Below are 21,129 nucleotides of genomic sequence, written 5' to 3' on the forward strand. Positions count from 1 at the left end.
GTGTATATTAAGTTTGATTTTCTAGGTCTGAGATATTATTTGTCCTAATTACTATAATAATGGTCATTAGAGCGGTTCACATTGTAAATGTGAAGATAATAGAGAAGACTTAATATTCAATATTATTTTGATCTTGCGAAAAATCACTAATTTCCTTAATAACATGATTGAGAAATTATAATAATTACAAATTGTGCAGCTATCAGAATTTAAGAAAATAACAGACTCAAAATTAATTAGACTAGGGTTAAAGAAAAATGTTAAAGGTTGGGCTGAGCCCAAGGCCCAGCAATTTAAGTGAGGGTGAGAGGGAGAGAGTGGGCTGCAGACCCACCTGCAGCCCACTGGACCAGAAGTAATGGGCTGGGCTCCAGAGCCCAGCCAGGCAGGGGGAGTTGGTGGACTGGGCTCCAGAGCCCAGTCCGACAACAAAAAAGAGGTGGGCTGCGGGGCCCTCCGCAGCCTACCAGAAGCTAAGGGAAGGTGGTGGACTGGGCTCGAGAGCCCAGCCCACTGAGACCCTTAGAAAAAGTCATAAGGGACTGTGGGCTTGGGCTGCAACGCAGCCCATGCCACAGTCCAAGGGAAAGAGAGAGAGAACGGTGGGGGACCCAACCCCCCACCCTCTCCTCATCTCCACAACCGAGAAGGAGAAACAGAGAAGAGGGGTCATGCTGTCGGCGTTCCCTGTCGCCGGCAGCCCCCTCCCCCGGCTCTAGCAGCATCACCCCCAAGTCGACTGTGTCGACTTGGGCGCAGAAGAGGAAAGAACCTCCGGCTAGTGCGGCCGAAGGTGTGAGTTGAAGGACTTCATGGCCGGCGGCCATGGGGTTCTCAACCTAGTGCGAGATGGGCTCGAAGCCCGATCCTCGGATACCCAACCCTTCCAAGTGGAGAGGTGGGTCAGCCGAAAACGAAGAGCGAGGCCACCACCGCCGGTGGTAGCCGCTAGTGCCAAGGGATTCCGACGGTGGGAGGCGACATGGCATCGCCTCCCACGCGCCCCGTGGGTACCCAATTTGGGTACCTACAGCTTGGGGAAGAGACCGAGAAGCTTCCCGAACCGGTGGTTTGTCGACCCGAGGTCGCCGGCCGGCGAATTTCCCGACGAAGGTAAACTAAAAATATAATCCTAAATACGCATGCTTACTAAACTATTTTCGAATTAAACTAGCTAGGGGCTGAAGGCTGACCTGACGATCGAAGAGGGAGGGTTTTGGTCGGTTGCCGGCGTTCCGGTGGCTTGTTGCCCGCGACGAAGACCTCGGCGGCTCGGAAGAGGAAAGGAGAGTAGAGAAATAATGAAGATGGGGAGATTCCGCAAAAGAAAAGAACCCTAGGGGAGAAGGGGGTTAAATAGAGGAGAGGGGAGAGAGAATCGGAGTGGAGTTACTCCACTCCGGCGATCTTCTCTCCCACCTCTCGCAACTAACTGCGAGAGGTGGGGGAAGGGGAAGAAGGAGTCAGCGCACGCGCGCGTGCGCCATTTTTTTTTTTTTTTTTTTTTTTTTTTTTACGGGTGTTACACATATACTTGTGATGCATGCACCAGAGCTAAGAGTTTTTTAAAAAAAATCTCTTTTCAAGTCAAATTTGACAAGCAAATTTAAAGACGGAAGTGATTGAATCCATGCTTGTCCTTCCCTCTGTACTTAATGGCTCCTTATGTGAAAGTGATTTGTTGGGTAAATGGGGGACCTGGAAAGTTGGAATATGATAAGGTGATAAGGAGATAAAAGCGTACGAATATAGGAGTCTTACTCGTTTCACCTTCAATCTACTTTCCACCAGCATTCCAGGATGATGTCCATGGGTGGAAAAAGAAACTGACAGGTGAAAGAAAAGAGAGCATTAGTGAGTTGGGTTTTGAGCTGTCCCTCACTACACCTCGAAGTGGGCTGCAAGAAATTAGTATTTGGATGGCAGATATCTAAAGAGAGAGAGAAAGAAAGAAAGAGATGCAACAAAGGCCAAGCTTTAGGAGAAGTGGTGAAAATGAACAAGAAAGTCTTCTTGTCGTAAGTTACGGTCAGACCAGAAGCTCTGACCTCTGTGAATAATGGGAATGGCCTCGTTTTGGCACCTCAATCACCATCACTTTGTGCATAATTCTCGCCAGGGCTTAGTTATGGAGAAATTGTTGTCTCCAAGTGCCAAGTTAGGTGTAGTTATGCCAAACCACTTTGTTTGCTGAGCCTACAAAATCTTGTCTTTTGTCTCATATGATAGATTAGTTTAAGAAGGAAAAAATTAAATGACATGCAGGATATATTTCTTGCTTGAAAGATGAATTTGAATATGGAATGACTCTCAATAATAACTTAACTCTAAAATAAAAAATGTATACTGTTTTTTGTTGGGGGGTAGATTTTGATTCTATCACAACAGTAAACACTCCAACAAAGAAAACGAGAGATCTAGTTAAACAGCACAAATAAAAATACAATAAGTAAAAACAGCCATAGAAGATACATAGGCACAAAAAATCTAAGATTAGTCAACGACTCGTTCGCGATCCGAGATAAGTATAGGTTCACAACACTGAGGATCTCTAAAAGGCTGGAGAAGAAACTTCAACCTTCAATGAAAACCAACTAAGAAAGAGATAACAAGAATAAAAAAAGACTGACCGTAATTTTATTGTACTTATTGATGCCTTGTAGTCCAACCCCAGCATTAAGCTGCATTACAAAAATAATGTAACACAGCTGCAAACTCTGGATCAAGAGCTAATTGCCCTGGATCTGGAGAAATCCTTTCATATTAATTATGAACAAATCGATCTCTTTCTCATGTACACAGTAATGGCATCCTGTATTTCTATGAGTAAACATTATGTTTTTTGGCGTTCCATTTTTCTATACTGCCATAGCCGGTTATTAGAATCACAGGAATGGCAATTAATGTTAAAAATTGGTTCAAATTCAATTTCAGTAAAAAATTCAGCATGTATCAGCATTTCTGTGCCGCGCATTCGAACGCGCCCTGAGGGCGTTCAAACGCGGGCTCAGACAGAAAGCAGTCTGTGAAGCAGGTGTTCGAACGGCCCCAACCGCGTTCAAACGCGAGCCAACCCGAGAGCAGACTTTCTGCAAGCGTTCGAACGGCCCCAGCCGCGTTTAAACGCGGACCAATCTGAGAGCAGCTGTTTCTGCATTCTGATGTATTAACATTGGGCGTGTTCGAACGCGACTCTGAAAATCCTCAAATTTGAACCAGACTATAAATACTAAAGTAGGTTTTTTAGGATTGGTAGTTAGAAGAACATTAATGAGGGTTGAGTCACCATTATATTGAGAGTGATTAGAGTTGTTAAACTCTTTGTAAGTGAAGGATTTGCATAGTAAAAAAGATTACTCCGCCCGTGGAAGTAAGCACATCGCCGAACCACGTAAATCTTCTCTCTCTCTCTATTGTCTTCATTATTGTCTTTGTTGGTATTTGCTTACGTTAGGGTGTTGATCCGTGATTGGAACTTGCTTAGGTCTTTTTTATCACCATTAACATCTTTTTAGAGTTTTTCAAGCTTTACACTGTGTTACCTTTCACTATTCCGATTTGACCTATTTGGGGGTGAAGGTCTTGCTTCCCTTCCTTCACCCACTTGGTAGTTTTGCACAACAATTGATGGTTCCATTCTCTGATAACAAGACTGTCAAGCCCCATCAATCTCCTTGGCCAGCCCAAGAATATGTCCCTCGATCTGATCATGCCGGGAAGCTGGCCAATGATGGTCATAAACGGTAGCTCGGCCAAAGCATCTCGTCTTCCTATGTAACTACCGGTGCTAAAGATGTTGGCCTGTACTTGACCAGCTTACTATCCTTGGCTCCCTTCTCCATCAGCAACTTCAAGTTCTTCGCAACAACTATTGCATGCCTCTGAGCGATGAATCCTTGCTTATTCTCCTGCCAAAAAGCCAACTCATAATATGAAAGATTGAACAAAAAAATATAGACATAAGCTATTAATATTGCATTCTGGAGTAATTCAAACAGAAGGAACTGAATTTCATTTCTTTTTTCTCTGAATGAATAGCACAAGTTGAGATGAAGTTAAGCCATAACAGGGAATTGGAGCAGTCTTTCTACTATAATAATGATTAGGTACTGCAGCATACTGCTGCCCTACAGGGAGAAGAAGAAAGACTAAACTGTCTCAACTCTTGTCAAACTGTTTGAGGCAAAGGGCGAGCAATTTAGGGATAAGATAGCAGAATAATTTGCAGAGGGGTCTTGAATAACATGCATTACATGATATGGATCATCCAATCATCTAAACACCCGGTTGATCAAACTATGCTTTTGTTTGTTGTCTGGTAGAATAGTAGAGGAGAAGACCCCTATCTTTCCAGGATATAACCTGTGACATCTGCCTTCTACTCTGCCTTAACCACCACGGTGCGCTTGAAGGCATATATATATATATATATATATATATATATATATATATTCACACATATGCACTTACGTACAATGAGAAGAGTACTTTAGGGAATGCAGAAAAAAGCCGATAGTGTTGATGTCTTGGCTCCTCGCTAATCCCTATTAATTATTTCACTGTCTTGAACAGTTAAACTACTAAATGTAGATTTCTTTCACTGTCCTGAAAATTTGTTATATTAGTTTGCTAATTCGTAATTATTGTTAATCTGTTATGCTAATAGAATTAATTGCGAATTAGTTTGCTAGAGGAATTAACTGATGTTATTGGTAAACTTTCACTAGCTTGAATCTTGAGTTTTGAACTTTGAAATGTAAATATCTTTCACTGTGATAAGAAATTAGCTAATTAGTAATTACTTTTAATCTGATATGCTAGTTATTTTGAATATTTAGTTATTTTGTGCTATTTATTTTGAATATTTAGTTATGATTCTTATGAACTTATTATTATAATTGTAAATGATGAGTCATGATTATTTGAAATTCGGTGCAATGTATTATTACAAATTATATATATATATATATTATATTAATATTAAAATTTTATTATATATATTAATGTATTTTATATAAAAAATGTTAGATCGTCTTGTCATTTACTTTGCCGCTAGGCGGTGGGGTCACCGTGTACTATCTACAGCTCCCTTCCAAAATATTAATTTAAATTAAATTATAATTATTAGATTTTCTATTCAAAAGTAATGATTTATCATTCCTGCTTATATTTTTTTGTCATGAATAAATTACAAAATAAATAAACTAAGCCTACAATATTCAAATCAGGCTATATTTATATGAGTAAGAGGTTTTTATACTCTCTAGTTAATAATAAACTAATAAATATAAAAATTTTCTAGACTAGAAGAAGGTTAAATACTTTGGAATATAAGGATGTAAGTTAAAAATTGGCCCAAATCATAAGGAGGTAAATTATAATTCCCCCTAAAATTATATATTTCGAGGTCAATAACAAAGGAAATAGGAGAAACTGAATGGAGCTACTAAATAATATATACATGTATTAGACTCTAGTTTCACTTAATATTGATGTAAACCACCAGCATAACGCAAACAATCCTTCGTGGTGACCAAAGATACCAGGATAAATCCGGATAGAGATGGCTATCACGGAGTGGATAAAACCCCCAGATTGGCCAGGAGACCTTGTGGTCAAGTTTGATCTCATGATCAAACATTGGCATTGCTGCTGAAAATCAACATGCCAAAAACAATGGGAAAAAGGCCGACGCAGATGAAGAACTGCATGATTGATTGATTCGCTTCCTCAACCGGACTTCCTAAATTGCATCTGCTTCTTGCTTTTGATCATGACCTAACTGTGTTCATGTATGTGTACAGAAAAACGTTACATATATATATATATATATCGGATCATGGATATTCCATGAAAATGAGCTCCGAAATAGGGGTGATAACGAATAAAGTTTAATCCGATCCAATTTGCTATCTCATTCAAATTAGATCAGATTGAATACGAGTAAAAGAAATTACTTGAATTGAATATATATACGAATAGTTAAAATAGAAAATCGGGTCTGAATACAGTTATAGTCCATTTGTTCGGATATAGATACGGATGTAGATAAGGACTTAAAACCTCCTATGTTTTAGGCCAAATTACAGTTGTTAGCTTTCTTTTTATTTAAAAGTAATGGTGTTTCATTAGTGCCAATATTTTTTACTAAACAAATTACAAAATAAATAAACTATGCTTACCATATTAAAATCGAACTACATTTTTGTATGAGTAACTAATTCTTTACACTTTCCAGTTAAGAGTTAATTAATAATTATAACTTTTTTCTAGACTAGAAGAAGGTTAAGTATTCGGTCCAAGTCACAAGAAGTTAAGTTGCAAAATTGTAGTAAATATGGTATTAGAGTTTTAAAGATGTTATTATGTTATCCATGTCAAATTAAGTTCACGTCCAATATGAATATGAATATGACTCATTTATTTAACGTGTTGAAGATACTAATTAATCATATATATATATATATATATATATATATATATATAATTTTTTTTTGTTATTTTTCACATTTAGTTTTTGGTAGCAGTTAATTTTTTAATCGCCATTGTATTCATTGATGATTCTATCTATAAAGCATGATTAATTTGATTAGATTAAATTTTCAATTAGGTATCGGGTCGGGTATGGGCTGTGGAAGTCCACCACCCAGTTAGAAAAAAGAGGAGGGAAAAGTGAGGCGGGAAGCGTAGGATTCGAAGAAGCCCAAATCCTACGAGAAGAGAACCTCTCCTGCATCATTAGGAGCTCAAACGAGATGCCGCAATCCAAGATCAGCGCCTTCTTCAAGCCCTCGCATCCCAAAACCCGTGACACATCTCGATCTACCTCCCCGATTCCACCGTCAGAGATCTCGGTCACCTACAAGCGCCGGAATCCAGAATCCGATCCTAAGAGGTTAAAAAGAAAGATCTAATAGTTCTTATTCCTGGATCTACTCGCAATTCTGATCAAGATCCATGTCTTAGTTTTCCATTCTCATGTTTAGGTACTTAAACTTTTCAATTCCGTTTGGGCAGTGATGATGAAGGATTGAAAAAAAATAAGAAATTGGCAAATGCTGGCAAGACTCTTAATAAGAATAAGAGTCTTGCACAGTATCATCTGGAATTGGGACAATCCGATTTCCTCCTCCATAGTTGCTCTGTTTGCGGATTAATGTACGCGCAGGGAGATGAGGGAGATGAGAAGGTTCACAGGACATTTCATAAGAACTACTATGAGGGAATCCAATTCAAGGTGTTTGTTCTTTTGCCAGTCTAATAAATTAGTTATAGATGGAATTCTTTATTGTGTTATAATGATGTAACGTGAGATGCAGGGTTGGGGCAATGAGAGGGTTGTAGCAACATTTAGCGACAATGGAGATCGTGTAGTGTTGGTGGTAGATAGCAACTCTTCCACTCAGAAGAACAAGGTATCATTTGATTGAGGAATACATCTACAATATATGTCCTATTATACTACACAGGATCCATGTTTTCTATTAAAAACTCAATCTTTACTAGAATTTAGATAGATTAGAACATACAGAACATGTGAGGATTGATTGATAGTTCTTAAAATTTGCAGGTCAAGCAAGTTATTGAAATGATGGAGAAAGAGCTTGGATTCAATGAAGGCCAACTTCTCCATAAGCTTTGCAAGGTAAGATAATTAGTCTATGCTTCGTTACAGACTTTTCCAATGGATTAACTCATGCACCTCTTTACTTCATAAAGGTTCTGTCTCTTGTGTAGGTTTACTTGTTCATTTCAAGTCATAGGATTGTCGGCTGCCTCGTTGCAGAACCAATAAGAACGGCGCATAAAGTTATCTCAAGTTCCTCGAGCAGAGATTCTAATGATGGCACCTCTACCAAATTACTTCCGACTGATTTACCAGCAAATGGCATGGAGTCAAGGAAGGCAAATGCAACCTTACAGTTTGGACAATTCAATTTTAAGAGGGAAATTATTAGAAGAGGTAATCTTTCAGATAAGGCCAAGGTAGAGCAATGGGAGACTGGAGCTATTCTTTGCGAAGAGGAAGCTATGCCAGCTCTGTGTGGTTTCAGAGCCATATGGGTAGTGCCATCTAACAGAAGGAAGGGAATTGCCTCAAAACTAATAGATGCTGCAAGGTAAAAGTTTCTTTGGAGATTTGAAGCATCTTATCTAGACTGTATTTTATATTGAACTTGCAACAATAAAATGTTTGTTCTGCAAGTTTTTTTGTCTCGATCACTGCCTTATGATGTTCTGCTGATTCTTTTTCTATTAGACATAAGAATATTTAGCTAGAATATACTTTTTCAGTAGTTCATTAATTTGGAAAATTCGTCGTCTATCCTATTCTTCAACAAACTTTCTTATAACAGAATATCCTTGTGCTTTGCTGATAACTCTTAAGTGAACGTTGCATTTATTGACATAATTTTCTCCAAGCAGTAGTAGTATATTTTTATTGTTTCATTAGCTAAAGACAGATTGATATGCTCGGCACTATTCTTGATACTGCTATTTTCTTTTTGTACAGGAAGAGCTTTTGCACAGCTCAAATGTTAGAAGTATCTGAATGTGCATTTTCATCGCCGACTTCTGCTGGAAAGGCATTGGCATGCAGTTATAGCAAGACCAGTTCATTCATGGTTTACAAGGAAGAAGATCTCTAGATATATCAGACATGGACATGGATTCTACTACCCCTTGTATGAATGGGAGTATTGAGTTTTCATTCATGTTAACGCACAAAATGTGGATTACACCTTGGAGGCAGGATATAATATTCAGTACTTGTCTCTCATAGAGGCTGCTGTAAGTTCCTGAATTACTTTTGGCCCCTTGAGGGCTTATTAGATATTTTTCATGTCATCAACCTCGTCTTTCTAGTGGAGAAAGCAATAAAAAATAAGATCTGTGTCAAAGCGCATTTTGTGGATATTGATCAGAATTCTTTATTTTTGTTTAAATTTACTAGAAAGAAGAACGAATTTTTTAAAACTGATGAACTGATCAGTATTTCTGATTCCACATGGGTTACAAATAGGAAAAAATAGCTGGATTTTCTAGATGACTAAATCAAATTAGACACTTGGAAGGTAATAGCTTGACCCAGTTCAAAGACAATTTATAATGTTATCATCTACTCAATAAGCTGACCAGCAATGTCGAGTTCCTTTACAATATGAACCACGATAAAGAAACACGTCAGTACATGATTCACTTGAGCATGTGGGATTCAAAAGAAAGTTGTCATTAAAATGGAATCAGGGATCCGGAGTACATCTGAGACATCTGTATACACAACCATAAAAAATATATTGCAATACAAAGATAATCATTTGATATCAATATACTAAATGGTTTGTGATGCCAAATCACACTGCAGATGCTTATAAGCAATTACGCCTTTGGCTAGGAACTAGCTATCCACATTCATTACAAAATGAAATTCTCTTCACACTTTACAATCGAAACACAGTTGAAACACAATTCTTGTGCTGATGGATCAGGTGACTGACCAATGGTTCTGAGAAAGAATAATTCTTGGTTGGTCAGTAAAAGCGCCGAGCTTTCAGGGCATCTCTAGATATATAGATGTGAAGGACTCACCCTCTCTGTTGCTTGATTGTACAAAAAGAATCTAAAGAATGTTGGACTAAGAGATCTGAGCACAAGCATTTAGAATCCAGGGTGACTCGTATCTTCCCTGCAGAAGGACCACGAAAGAAGGTACAGTAGCATTGAAGTTGTAAAATACAGTGCTGATACAAGGATTCTGGAACTCACTAAATGGATTTTTATCTGAATATGTAAGTTTGACATACATTACAAGCTCAGGAAACATCTACTAGCTTGAGCAGCAACAAAAGCGAGTCTAGCAAAGAATTTTTGCCTGCCTCAACTCTTACCTCGATGCCCTTTCCAAGGAAAGTGAGCATTAATAAAGTATTCTCAAACCAATCGTTGTTAGTCTTCCACATCTTTTGGGGCCGTAGACTCGGATACTTTTTGCCGCACAAATTGCCCTTTAACCCTAGGTCGCTGCTCTGCAAGCATCTTCCTACTGTGATACCTAACCTGCAAAACAAAATATCACTTTCATATCTCAAACCGATAACCTTTTGACTATAGAAAGCAAAACCTAGATATGTTGTTTACACAATTTAATAACATAACTAGAAGACTTCGAACCAGCATAAGCCTGTTACCTTTTTCTCAAAGCATCTATCTTTCCTTTTCAAGCGGAACTTTATCAAGGCAGCTTCACGACGAGAACAACCACAGTCGGACCTATTTATATTGCCTTCCTGGACACCACTTTCATTCCCATTTTCTAGGGCAGCTCCTATAACTGTAGTTGCACCTACTGTTTCACCACTTCCATTGCTTCCGCTATCCTTATTAACATTCTCACTGCAACTAGCACTTCGAGTGAGTTGTTCCATTGGAGTGCATGATATATCTGTCGAGACTCCTGGTTCTCTATCAACTTTTTGTTTTGAATGTGGGTTTTGATGATTTTCTTCATGGTGGTGAAACTCATTGCATTGGGATCGGTTAATAACATTATGGTCATCAGAATTGGATTGATCAGGAATCTGAACTGTCTTCTCAACTGCAGGTAAATTATGTGATGGGAAAGAGGTTTTCGAGTAGAGCATCGGCTGCAGGATAGAACCATATCCAGCACCCAAACTTTGATGAGGTACAGCTCCAACAGGAACCGGGACTGATATTAATCCAAATTGAGGATGATGGAAATAAATATCCTTCCGGTTGGAAGAACGACTAGCAGAAGCATCCTCTGGTACTCGAGCAGAACATGAAATGCCAACATGCTCATAAATTGAAGTTTCACCAGCATTCCATTGATGGGAAGACAATATATCTTTAGGTTGGAGGGAAGTGTTCCTCTCCTTGTCAACCGATTCTTTTCTTCTGATACATGAAGATGGAGATACCAGTTCCTGTCCGGAAGGTTGGATTCTCTTATCACAATACCTGCACCATACATGAAACAGCAACATGTCCTTAGAAACACATAATGAACCATGATTTTGGCGACTCAGATAATTGGTTGAATTCCTCAAAATTTGTTTATTCTTTTAGAACTTATAGACAAATTACATAACACCATAGAAACATCACATAGAATATTTTAATTGTCTATTTGAAAGTTTTGTACCACATAAACTACGATCGACAAATGAGTGGTTCTTCCAGAAGAGCAACTACTACTAGAAGTTGCTCCAAACTGTATTGAACAAAAAATAACAATTACTTATAGCAACAAATGAAACTAATACAACTTACCTGATAACTATAACCAGAAGACAGATTATTAGAAATCACCACCATAACTACATTTTCTGATGGCGAATGTGCTCTCCACTATCTTTCCTTAAAGATGTACATTCACATAGAAAAGTAGGGGACCATTTCCGAAAACAAGAAAATCAGGTTTTAAAGACTATTCACATCATATGCCTCTATATGTCTAGCTACTAAAGTTGAGGCCATTTACAATTATCAATTTTGAGGACTCTTACTTAATAGGCTTTATTATACATATCTATATGAATAAATCTGTGCCTTCTCACACAAGAGTCTTTTTCCTACACATAAAATTTGAACATCTATATGATGTTGAGTTCCTTGTGAGAAGCTGCACTCTGGCGTAAAGGTCAACTTCTTTACGAGCCTCTATTTGGCATGCTACGATGAAACACTGTCAAATTACTACAGAAGGATGATCATAATAAATTTTCTAAGGAAATCATAACTAACAAGATGTACTGTTTTTATATACCTTAAACCATAGCCAACAAGATATGTAACTCTACCAGCCAATTTATTCTAAATTTCCTTGACTTATTTTGCTATAGCTAAAAATTTAGGAACAATTTCAAATCAATGGATGTAATCAAGGATGGCCGTGCCAGTGGTGACACGGCATAGGTGAGTGCTGCGTGTCAGTCTTATCGATTTGGAGCTTTTTTTTAAAATTTTTTTTTTCTTATTTTTATCAATCATCATCAAATAAACTTTAGTCATTTTTTTTAACAAGCATGATATGATACATGGAGCCTATTTTCTTAACCTTTTTTTTTGAATTTTATCAATCATTATCAATCAACTTTAGTGTTATGTGTTGAATATAATTATATGTTCAATTATATTATGAAGTATTTAATCATATTATAGAGTATTCAATCATATTATGTTTTGAATAATATTTGTATTTAACTATTGTTTTTATCTTTAATAAAATAGATCATTTACAAAAATAATCTAAAGATAGAATACTATAATATAGGTTTTAATACATATAGATATTTAAACTAAAAATAAAAAATTGGGCATGCTGAAATTTTATTAAAATTATTTTTAACATTTAATTAGAATTATGTTAAATGTGTGGCGTGCTATTGACACGCCGGGGCGTACCGATCGGCGCGGCCTATGCCGACCAGCACGTGCCACTGGCATGGCCATCATTGGATATAATTATAACAGATATAAGAAATGAGGAAAAATCTCAGATAAAAAGTAATTACCTTGAAAAGGCAGAGGCACTAGAATGATTTAGTATATTCTTTTCTTTTGACTCACTGTTTATACAACCATTTAGTTGTGGTTTTCTCAAGTTAAGGTCCAGCAGCTGAAAGGAATTAATTTCAGATGTACATTTCACAGAACAGCATCTTGAAGCTTCACATAATGCATTGTCCTGAATAGCATCCTTCTCTAATACAGAGGAACTGCATTTTCTGTTACCAATTGGCTCAACAGAATCTACAACATCTTTGAAAGAATCACTTGGACAACATGAATTCAGATCAGTAACCACATCCATGGTTCTCTGAAAACACTGTGCGTCCTCCCCATTATCATTAAGACACTTATTCTCTAGGCTTCTGTGCACTGAAAAAAAAGGTTGTCGACTAATTTCAACTGCGAGTCCACCAGACTTATCTGCAAGATCAGAACAGGCCAATTATCAGAACTGTAGAGCGAATTAGCAATAATAAAAATACAGTTCTGAAACCCAGTTTACATAACAACCTCCAATTTCTTCAGCATCATCCATATCTGGCACATTCTCTCTCACTAGTTTTCCACCACCATCTACTCCCTTTGGTTTTCCTTCCACCTCTCTGGAAGAACTTGCCCCTTCAGTTCTAACAGTATCTTTGGAATTTTGAGCACTCTCAACTTCAATATCTGGTTTACTGCCTGACCTCTGCTCAAGCACCAAACAGTTCCACTGCTTGATAAGTAAATAGCTAGGATATCGCGTAAAACATTAAGTAACTACTCAAACTTCAAAAAAGGCTGCTCCAGTTGTCAATTTGGACTGGTTCACTAGTGACGCTACTTGTTCTCATGTCTTTTGTTAATATAGATTTCGACACATACAATCAGAATTTCCCTTGCCAAACGAAATGTTTTTCCAACTTCTATTAGTAGAATTTCTATCAATAATGCATCATTACAAATATCTTACCCGAGCATTGCCTCTCCTATCGCTGCTTTCCCTGGTCTTGGATCCTTCGTCATCATTGACACTTACACGATTGCTCGCAACGTTGTTCTCGGACGCATTTGCTTGGCTGCTTGACTGCAACAAGACCATCCATTATCCGAACCCCTTTCATATAATTATAATACCAGGAAAAAGAAATGCATTCTTTGCCAGTTTAACGAATTAATCGATCAAATAACATACAGAATGCCTTCTCCAGACATGCTGCCACAAATTCCTCAGCTCATTCTTCCTCACCGGCTTCACGAGGAAATCCACCGCCCCCTTCAGCATACACTTGAGCACCACCCCGATCGAATCTTGCGAGGACATCACTGCCACAATCATACAGTAAGAACCTACGATTATTCTAGCAAACTCAGGTTTCAAATCGAGATCGAGAACTCACTGATGACCGGGATGTTCTTGCACTCGTCCGCTGCCATGACCTTGGAGAGGAGGTCGATCCCGGAGAGCGACGGCATCGCGACTTCCGAGAGGACGAGGTCGAAGCCGTAGTTCTTCTCCTGGAGGACCTCCCACGCCTTGAGCCCGTCGGTGACGGCAGCGACTGCGGTGGAAAGGAAGAAGCCTCCTGAGATTTTGATAAGAGGAGAAAGAGGAGAAGAGGAGAAGGGTGGGGTGAGGTTACCGTGGTAGCTGCATTTGCGGAGGAGGGCGGTGACGATATGGCGAGTGGAGTCGTCGTGCTCGACGAGGAGGATGCGGAGGGATCGGCGAGGGAGGAAGCGGTCCCACCGGATCACCTCCGGTGAGGGTGCTCCGCCTCGTTCCATTACCGATGGTAGAGAAGAGAAAGCGGGGGTATGTTTTTGGGAGGTGACCGGATTCCGTGGACATCGGCGAGAGGTGGGTATGGAAATATCTACACTGAGTGAGTGCCACGTCAGCGCGGAAATGAACCCGAGAGTGGTGGCAAGTAATGGGTGGACTCCCCCGCCCTCCGCCCCTAGAAAACAAAACGACCCATCTCCAGATATTTTTTTTTCGTTTCGGTCCCCATCTTCTTCTCTTTTTCTTCCTTATTTTATTCCTGACCCTCCAAGTCGTCCTTCCTTCTCTTCTCCTCTGCGGCTCTGCCACCCTTTTAATTCGAATTCGCAATTGTTCAAAACACAGGGGCCAAATCGCATTTTGTTTTCCGATGATTGTAATGGATAATTTGGATGGCTATAATTGAGCGCGATAGGCTAAGAACTAGTGGATAACTTCCGTATCCTTTCTCAATAGTCAATACCAATCCACGTTGGCGAAATTAGGCGTCTTTTGTTTGACATCAATTAGATGGCTCTCTCTTTTTCTAAATCAAATTTTCTTGACCTAATTTTGGGATATTATCCGCCTGAAAGCAATGGAATCCTTTTTCTTGGCAATATTATCCATTACAAAAGAAAAAGGGGGAAGAGAAAGGGGGCGAATTTGCCTTATCCACAGTAGAATTGAAATAACTGGACCAGGGATTGGATTTGTCAGAGCATCCAAACGCTAGGTGGACCAATTGATAAAATCCAATTGATTTCATCTAGAAATAAATAAAATTGAAATGAAATTTATCCAAGTTGTTCGGAGCTGGGAGAAATCCATTTCATTACCTTCCATTTTTTCTAATTTATCCATGGGCTTCAATAAGAATATGACAAATAAAGATTACTCTTATCAGATTTAGAAAAACTAACTTAAAAGTGATAGATGAATTTCATCCAGGTCTGTTCTCAAATCATTGGATTTTAATATATATATATATACTTAAATTCATTCTAAGTACACTGAAATTAATTGAATCTCACAACTTAATTATTCTAAATAGTGAATTTAGTGAAGTAATACTACTCAAAATTAGTTGAATTCTACTAATACATAATTAACTTTGTTTGATTATGAATTTGCCAATTACGGCAACAAAAGACAAACAAAGAGAGAATTATATTATTTAGCCAGACAGACCAAATGAAATGATTATGGCAAAGACTAGAACAATGACAGGAGACTCTACTTCTTACTGCAGACGTCTCTAATGCCGTATGAGCTCGGAGGCATCTACAACATTAAAATTTGCAATAATAGGGTCCGGAAGTCAATAGGAGCTTTAGCCTGATTTATGGCCTGTGAGTAGAAAGAGGCAATCAAGACATTATACATAGTCTACTTGAAAAGTTATACAGCATTAAGTTTACAGAGTTCCCACCACTTCATAATACCTATTAGCTGTGTGATAACATCTAATAACATAGCAGCTAATGAGCTAATTTAGGGTATTTTTTGCGATTACAGATCCGAGAACCTCCTTTCCTCTAAGTGCAGGAATTCAATATTTTCTACACGTCTAAAATCGCACAACCTCGAATAAAAACAAGAACGGAGAAGATAAGTTCACAATAAAGCACTTAAATAATTACAATGTATATAGATCATAATCTTCACCCCAAGAGATAATAATCAATGTATAAACCTAATAATGTTAAGTCTTTACAAACATAAAGTTATCAAACTTACAAGACAAGCTCGCAAGAGAGGTAGGAGGTAGAATAGAAGGTCGCCCACCTTCTATCTAACAAAATTTCAAGATGGATCCACTTCCTTCTCTTGCTCTTTAAAATGACACCAAAATTAAAAAAAATGACCTAAAATTCTCTTGACATATAATGACTTATTTTCATATGATTACACAAGACTCATACATAACAAGATAAAACTATTTTCAAAATATCCATAATAATAAGTACGAGGATTACCAAAATAATCTTGATAGTAACGTACCAATTAGCTAAATGAAATAGTATGACAAAAATAATAACCTACTTTAGCATTAATTTTTAACAATCCACGGTTACCAAGTGTATCTATTTTTATCAAATCTCTGAAATAGGAGGACATGATATCTCGGCCAATACAAACTTAACAGACGGTTCTATGAGTGTATAAACAACTTCTTGCAGGAAATGAGTTTATAATGTAAGTTTTCATTTACAATATGACACCTGGGGTGAAACCCAGAGCCAGAAGCCATTGATATGAACAACTGAGTACCCAATGAAGTTTTCTCCTCTCCTTGGAGGTAAGGCTAGCTTTGAGCAAAGTGTTGTTCAGTACAAACACTTGCTGCAGAGTGAACTCTGAACAAGGAAAATTATAAGAATTCTTACAAATTGTCTTATCTAAAGAGTTAAGGCCTATCTGCTCACAATTTAAGTGACGTTGCCTCAAGAATTATGCGTGGCCTGTTCCCAAACTGCAAATTTATACAGCAAGCTAAAGATCATTCAGACAGAAATGTCAACAAGTTCGTGAAAACTGTAAGACTTGTGTAATGAACGGGATTATAGTAATACCTCAAAAATGTTAGGATGGTTAATTAAGAAAGAATCAGAGAATCATGCAGCACATATGCTCTGAAGTCTGAACAATCTGCAATTTTTATTTAACTTTTTAAAATGACCAATTACAGCTATATATCATTCAAGGACTTTCTTCATAAAATCAGCAGTACAAAAAAAAAAAAAAAGAAAAAAAAAAGGAAAAGAAACCAGGTTCTTTAATGATAAAAAAGAATTGGAATAACAGTATAAAGCAGAGCATAATTAAATAACCGGGAATGATTAGAGAGTAGCATAAAGTGTGGACCTGGTTAAGCCATCAATTAGTCATAGTATTGTGATAAAAGGGATGTGAGCGATGGTGTGCCGGTCAGGCCCGCCTTCTCGGTAACGATCCTTCAAAGTCGGATGGCAGTTCTCTACTCGTAACGAATGGAGATTCGGCGGTAGCATTGGAAGTGATTGAGACTATTGCAGTCTTTAATATTTAGCCGAAAGAGGGAGTTGGTGAGGTGTTGAAATGCCTCCTCCATCTCAGTGGTGAAGGTCGTGAGCTCATTTGCACCTTTCACTGTCAACCCACTAAGGGAGGTGAGCATCTCCCTGCTTAACAGCACTTTGAGCAGCAAAGGGTTGTCGATGATTAGACTGAAACAGGAACGTGGTGACAAGCGCACTCCTCCTTCCACCACCTCTTGAACTTGATCAATCGTCAAAGTGGTGAGCTTTGGACACCTAGAAACTTCTAAATTTCTAAGGGAGACTAGAGCTCCCAACCCTCCAATTGACCTCAGCTCTACACAATCTCTAATAGACAAAACGAAGAGGTTGGTGAAGCGTTGCAGTACATCAGCCGAGGGAAGGGTTGTAATATGAGGACATCTTATTATCGTGAGACCTTTCAATGAGGATAGGCCATATTGCATACACCTGGACAGTTCAACATCTTCAATACCATTATCTTTGATAGTTAACCATTGTAGCGATGGAGGCAGGAGGTAGATGCTTGGACAACAATTAATGTGTAGAGTTTCCAAATGACTTAATTTCTCTCGTTCTCGTTCGGACCATTCAACAATATTTTCCAGATTTGGACAATTCGAGATGGTCAATCGAGATAGGAGTGAAGATGCCAATGCCGGACATATCGGTCTTCGAAATGCTGGGAGAAGGGATATTCCCACCCTACCTAGGCATAGACATTTAAGTGTAGATGGGAGAGGAGGAAGTACCATCAGTTTGGAGCAAACTTCGATTTTGAGTTTGTGAAGACGAGGGAATATTTGGTTGTCCTCGATTGCACACCACCCCATCAATTCTGGAAAGTTACGTAATACTAATGTCTTTAATGATGGAAATCCTTTGACAACACCAGAACCATAGAACCCACAACCAACTTCTTCTATCGTAGGCATACTAAATAGCCGAAGAACCTTGAGTGATGGAAGTTGTCCGAGAGGTGGGAGCTCTTTCCACTTGCCGCAACCACCGAGTTGAAGTTTTACTAGGTTCTTTAAATAATGGTTTTCCATTAGCCAACTTGGGGACCGGACTCCATTGTAGCAAACAATGTCAAGTTCTTTGAGATTCGAATGCGGTCGCAGGCCTTCCAATACTTCCTCCTCTTCATCGCATCTCACAATTCGTGTAGTGTCACACCATGACAACTCCAACTTAACAACATTCCCTTTGTCACTTAACCTAGCCTCCATGGCTTCCTCTTTACTACCAACATTTTTAAGATTTCTTATCTCAAGGGATCCTCTGAGGTTGCTTAAGGTTTTCAACTGTCCAATCTCAAAACCTCTCATCTTCTTTACACAGAAATTTTTTAATTCCTGGAGACAAGTCAATTTACCTATGCCGGATATCATCGAGACTATCGATTTATCCTTTTCAACCCGGTGATTTCTTCCTCGATCTTCAACAAGATGGTGCAAGTTGATTAGTTTGTTCATACTCGCCGGTAATCTATCAAGCTCCAACCCCCAAAGAATCAACTTTTCAAGATGGTAAAGTCTACCCAATTCATCCGGCAATTCTTTGATTCCAGTGCCACCAAGATTCAAAAATCTTAGATGCATTAAGTCACATGCTCTAGAAAGAGGCAATACTTCCAGATGACAATTAACAAAATTAAGCACGCGAATGCATTTTAGCTTTTCCAGTACAACACGAAGATCAGCAACATTCAGATCCAACTTGCTCTTGAAGATGAAATTTAAGGTCCGTAAGTGCTTTAGTACAAATGAGTACTTGGTAAGTCCAGCTAGATTAGTAGTCATCACAGATAAATGACGAACACTACCTGGGATTTCTTTTGCCTCATTTCCATTGATTCGATAATAGACATCTTTTGAGACAGATTCTGCCAAATCATGCAATAAATCATGTATCTTGTATCTATGCAACGAAGGAGGCCTCAAAGGTATAGGCTCAAAGAATGCCTTTGATATTAGTTCATCAAAATAATCTCTTGCTGCATCCTCCAGCCTCATACTGTGGTTGGTATTATGAATAAGGCCCTGTGCTATCCACATGTACATCAGATCATCACGTTGAAATTCCCAGTCCTTTGGGAAGAGACTACAATATGCAAAGCATCTTTGCAAGTGTACCGGAAGGTGTCGGTAACTCAATTTTAGAACTTGGATTATATCATCCTCACCCTGCTCCAATTCCCAGATATCACTCTTCAAGATGCCCTGCCAGTGTTCGTCTCTCAGATCATCTTTCAACAACGCACCCAGAGTCTTTGCAGCCAACGGTGATCCCTTCAGCCTCTTTGCTATCTCTTTCCCAATAACTAGTAATCCCGGATGCTCCTCAGGGTCAGCAATGTTATTGAATGCACACTTTTTAAAGAAAGACCAAAACTCATCCTTTGGTAGCCCCTGCAATCCAATTGGATCCATAGTGCCCATCAATTCTGCAACCTTCTTTAGTCTACTCGTAACAATTATCTTGCTTCCCTCCTTTCCACATAACAGAGGAGTGCGAAGCTTCTCCCATGCTGTCCTCTCCTTCTCATTCCAGACGTCATCAAGGACAAGAAGAAATCTCTCTGATCTTAGCTTCTCTTCAAGGATCAATTGTAGGCTGTTAAAGTTCTCAATATCTCCATGACTGCGATTTCGGTGGGATTGATCGAGGATCTCTCTTGTAAGCTTGACCACGTCAAAAGTATCTGAAACACATACCCACATAATTAGAGAGAAGTGCTGCTTCACCCTCTCATCTATGCATACTAGCTGGGCAAGAGTAGTCTTTCCGACTCCTCCGATTCCCAGAATCGGAATGACAGAAACATTTCCAAGAGCGCTAGATTCTGATTGTAGCAGAAGGTTGATTATATGCTCCTTCTCTTTATTTCGGCCAATGGGTACTTCCGGCAGCAACGAGCTAGTGATGCGGCTGCTGGTGAACAACTCCGGCTTCTTAGAACTCTCATCCAATTCTAATAATTGAAGGAAGTTGCCGACAAAGGCGGCACTTCTTTCTAACTTCTCGACAACGCTGCTCAGCTCCTTAACGTCCTCATCACAAGAAAACAAGCTCCTGGCAGCAGTACGCACACGTTTGGCGGCATTAGAGGAGGAGGAGGCAAAGGAGCTACTCACCTCGCCGCCGCCGTCGTTTGCTTTCTGCTCGAGGATTCGGTACTCGAAGGTGTCGAGCACATCGTCAGCGTCGTAGGCCGCGTCTTTGAACCACCGCAGCCATCGGAGGAGGCACGAGTTCTTGATCTGGCGCCCCTCCGCGGCCTCCACTGCACTCTGGATCATGATGAGCAGCTCCTGCAGTCTCTCCAGCGTCTCTTTGACTCCAGCTTGCATCTCGTAGTTGCCGGTCAAGAAGGAGGCGGCTTTGTTCACCAACTCACCCACGATCGCTGATCCCAACATCTCCGCCATTGATCTTCTCCTCACAAGCAGCAGGGTGAAGTCAATGTTTGAGGGAGATAAATTGAGCACACAGGGCGGAGACTCCAATATAAGACTTTGTTGGTCCTCTCTCTCTCTCTCTCCTCTCTCTCTCTCTCTCTCTCTCTCTCTCTCTCTCTCTCTGTGTGTGTGTGTGTGTGACTCGGGTGCCCATCACGGTTGAGGTGGCCATGAAATATTCTACTCGGTGACAAGGATGGGTACCGTCTGTTGGTTTACCGATAAACCAATATGATAGTCTCCCGATGATCACATGCATCCATTGAAATATGAGCTATGTGGGATTCCTCTGGTGGTTAGAGTGCCACATTCAGTCGAAACCAAGGTCATCTACCAAAGATAA

General features: G+C 39.3%; 3 protein-coding genes across 8 annotated transcripts; 1 reads left to right on the forward strand and 2 right to left on the reverse strand.

The window, feature by feature from the left end:
- Window positions 1-6,645: 6,645 nt before the first annotated feature.
- On the forward strand, window positions 6,646-8,896 carry LOC140763829 (protein CHROMOSOME TRANSMISSION FIDELITY 7-like). Of its 2 annotated transcripts, none has more exons than XM_073102196.1 (6): window positions 6,646-6,895; window positions 7,018-7,237; window positions 7,320-7,415; window positions 7,571-7,645; window positions 7,738-8,120; window positions 8,516-8,896. In XM_073102196.1, the coding sequence occupies exons 1-6, from the start codon at window positions 6,756-6,758 to the stop codon at window positions 8,649-8,651; spliced, it is 1,050 nt and encodes a 349-aa protein (XP_072958297.1). In that variant the 5' UTR covers window positions 6,646-6,755; the 3' UTR covers window positions 8,652-8,896. The 2 variants fall into 2 exon arrangements, with proteins under 2 accessions (XP_072958297.1, XP_072958302.1); XM_073102201.1 differs by having other exon boundaries at window positions 6,759-6,895; window positions 6,987-7,237.
- A 315-nt stretch (window positions 8,897-9,211) lies between these two features.
- LOC140758829 (two-component response regulator-like APRR9) lies at window positions 9,212-14,481 on the reverse strand. Of its 3 annotated transcripts, XR_012104161.1 has the most exons (10): window positions 14,160-14,481; window positions 13,917-14,078; window positions 13,712-13,842; window positions 13,490-13,603; window positions 13,048-13,225; window positions 12,540-12,957; window positions 10,191-10,983; window positions 9,891-10,059; window positions 9,592-9,688; window positions 9,212-9,508 (listed from the first exon to the last, which is right to left on the reverse strand). XR_012104161.1 is itself a non-coding variant. In XM_073095156.1 (8 exons), exons 1-8 carry the CDS (start codon window positions 14,302-14,304, stop codon window positions 9,949-9,951), a joined length of 2,052 nt encoding a protein of 683 aa, XP_072951257.1. In that variant the 5' UTR covers window positions 14,305-14,481; the 3' UTR covers window positions 9,698-9,948. The 3 variants fall into 3 exon arrangements, 1 of the variants encoding a protein (XP_072951257.1); XR_012104160.1 differs by having other exon boundaries at window positions 9,212-9,688; XM_073095156.1 differs by lacking the exons at window positions 9,212-9,508; window positions 9,592-9,688 and having other exon boundaries at window positions 9,698-10,059.
- Window positions 14,482-16,395: 1,914 nt separating this feature from the next.
- On the reverse strand, window positions 16,396-20,886 carry LOC140762629 (putative disease resistance protein RGA3). 3 transcript variants are annotated; one of them, XM_073100617.1, is made up of 4 exons: window positions 17,150-20,886; window positions 16,858-16,933; window positions 16,711-16,757; window positions 16,396-16,641 (listed from the first exon to the last, which is right to left on the reverse strand). In XM_073100617.1, exon 1 carries the CDS (start codon window positions 20,754-20,756, stop codon window positions 17,262-17,264), a length of 3,495 nt encoding a protein of 1,164 aa, XP_072956718.1. In that variant the 5' UTR covers window positions 20,757-20,886; the 3' UTR covers window positions 16,396-16,641; window positions 16,711-16,757; window positions 16,858-16,933; window positions 17,150-17,261. The 3 variants fall into 3 exon arrangements, with proteins under 3 accessions (XP_072956718.1, XP_072956639.1, XP_072956801.1); XM_073100538.1 differs by having other exon boundaries at window positions 16,396-16,777; XM_073100700.1 differs by having other exon boundaries at window positions 16,396-16,757; window positions 17,150-20,863.
- Between the last annotated feature and the right edge of the window lie 243 nt (window positions 20,887-21,129).

This window comes from Typha angustifolia, chromosome 1, assembly GCF_048772165.1.
Source record: "Typha angustifolia cultivar Huaian chromosome 1, ASM4877216v1, whole genome shotgun sequence".
In the NCBI taxonomy this organism is placed as follows: Eukaryota; Viridiplantae; Streptophyta; class Magnoliopsida; order Poales; family Typhaceae; genus Typha; species Typha angustifolia.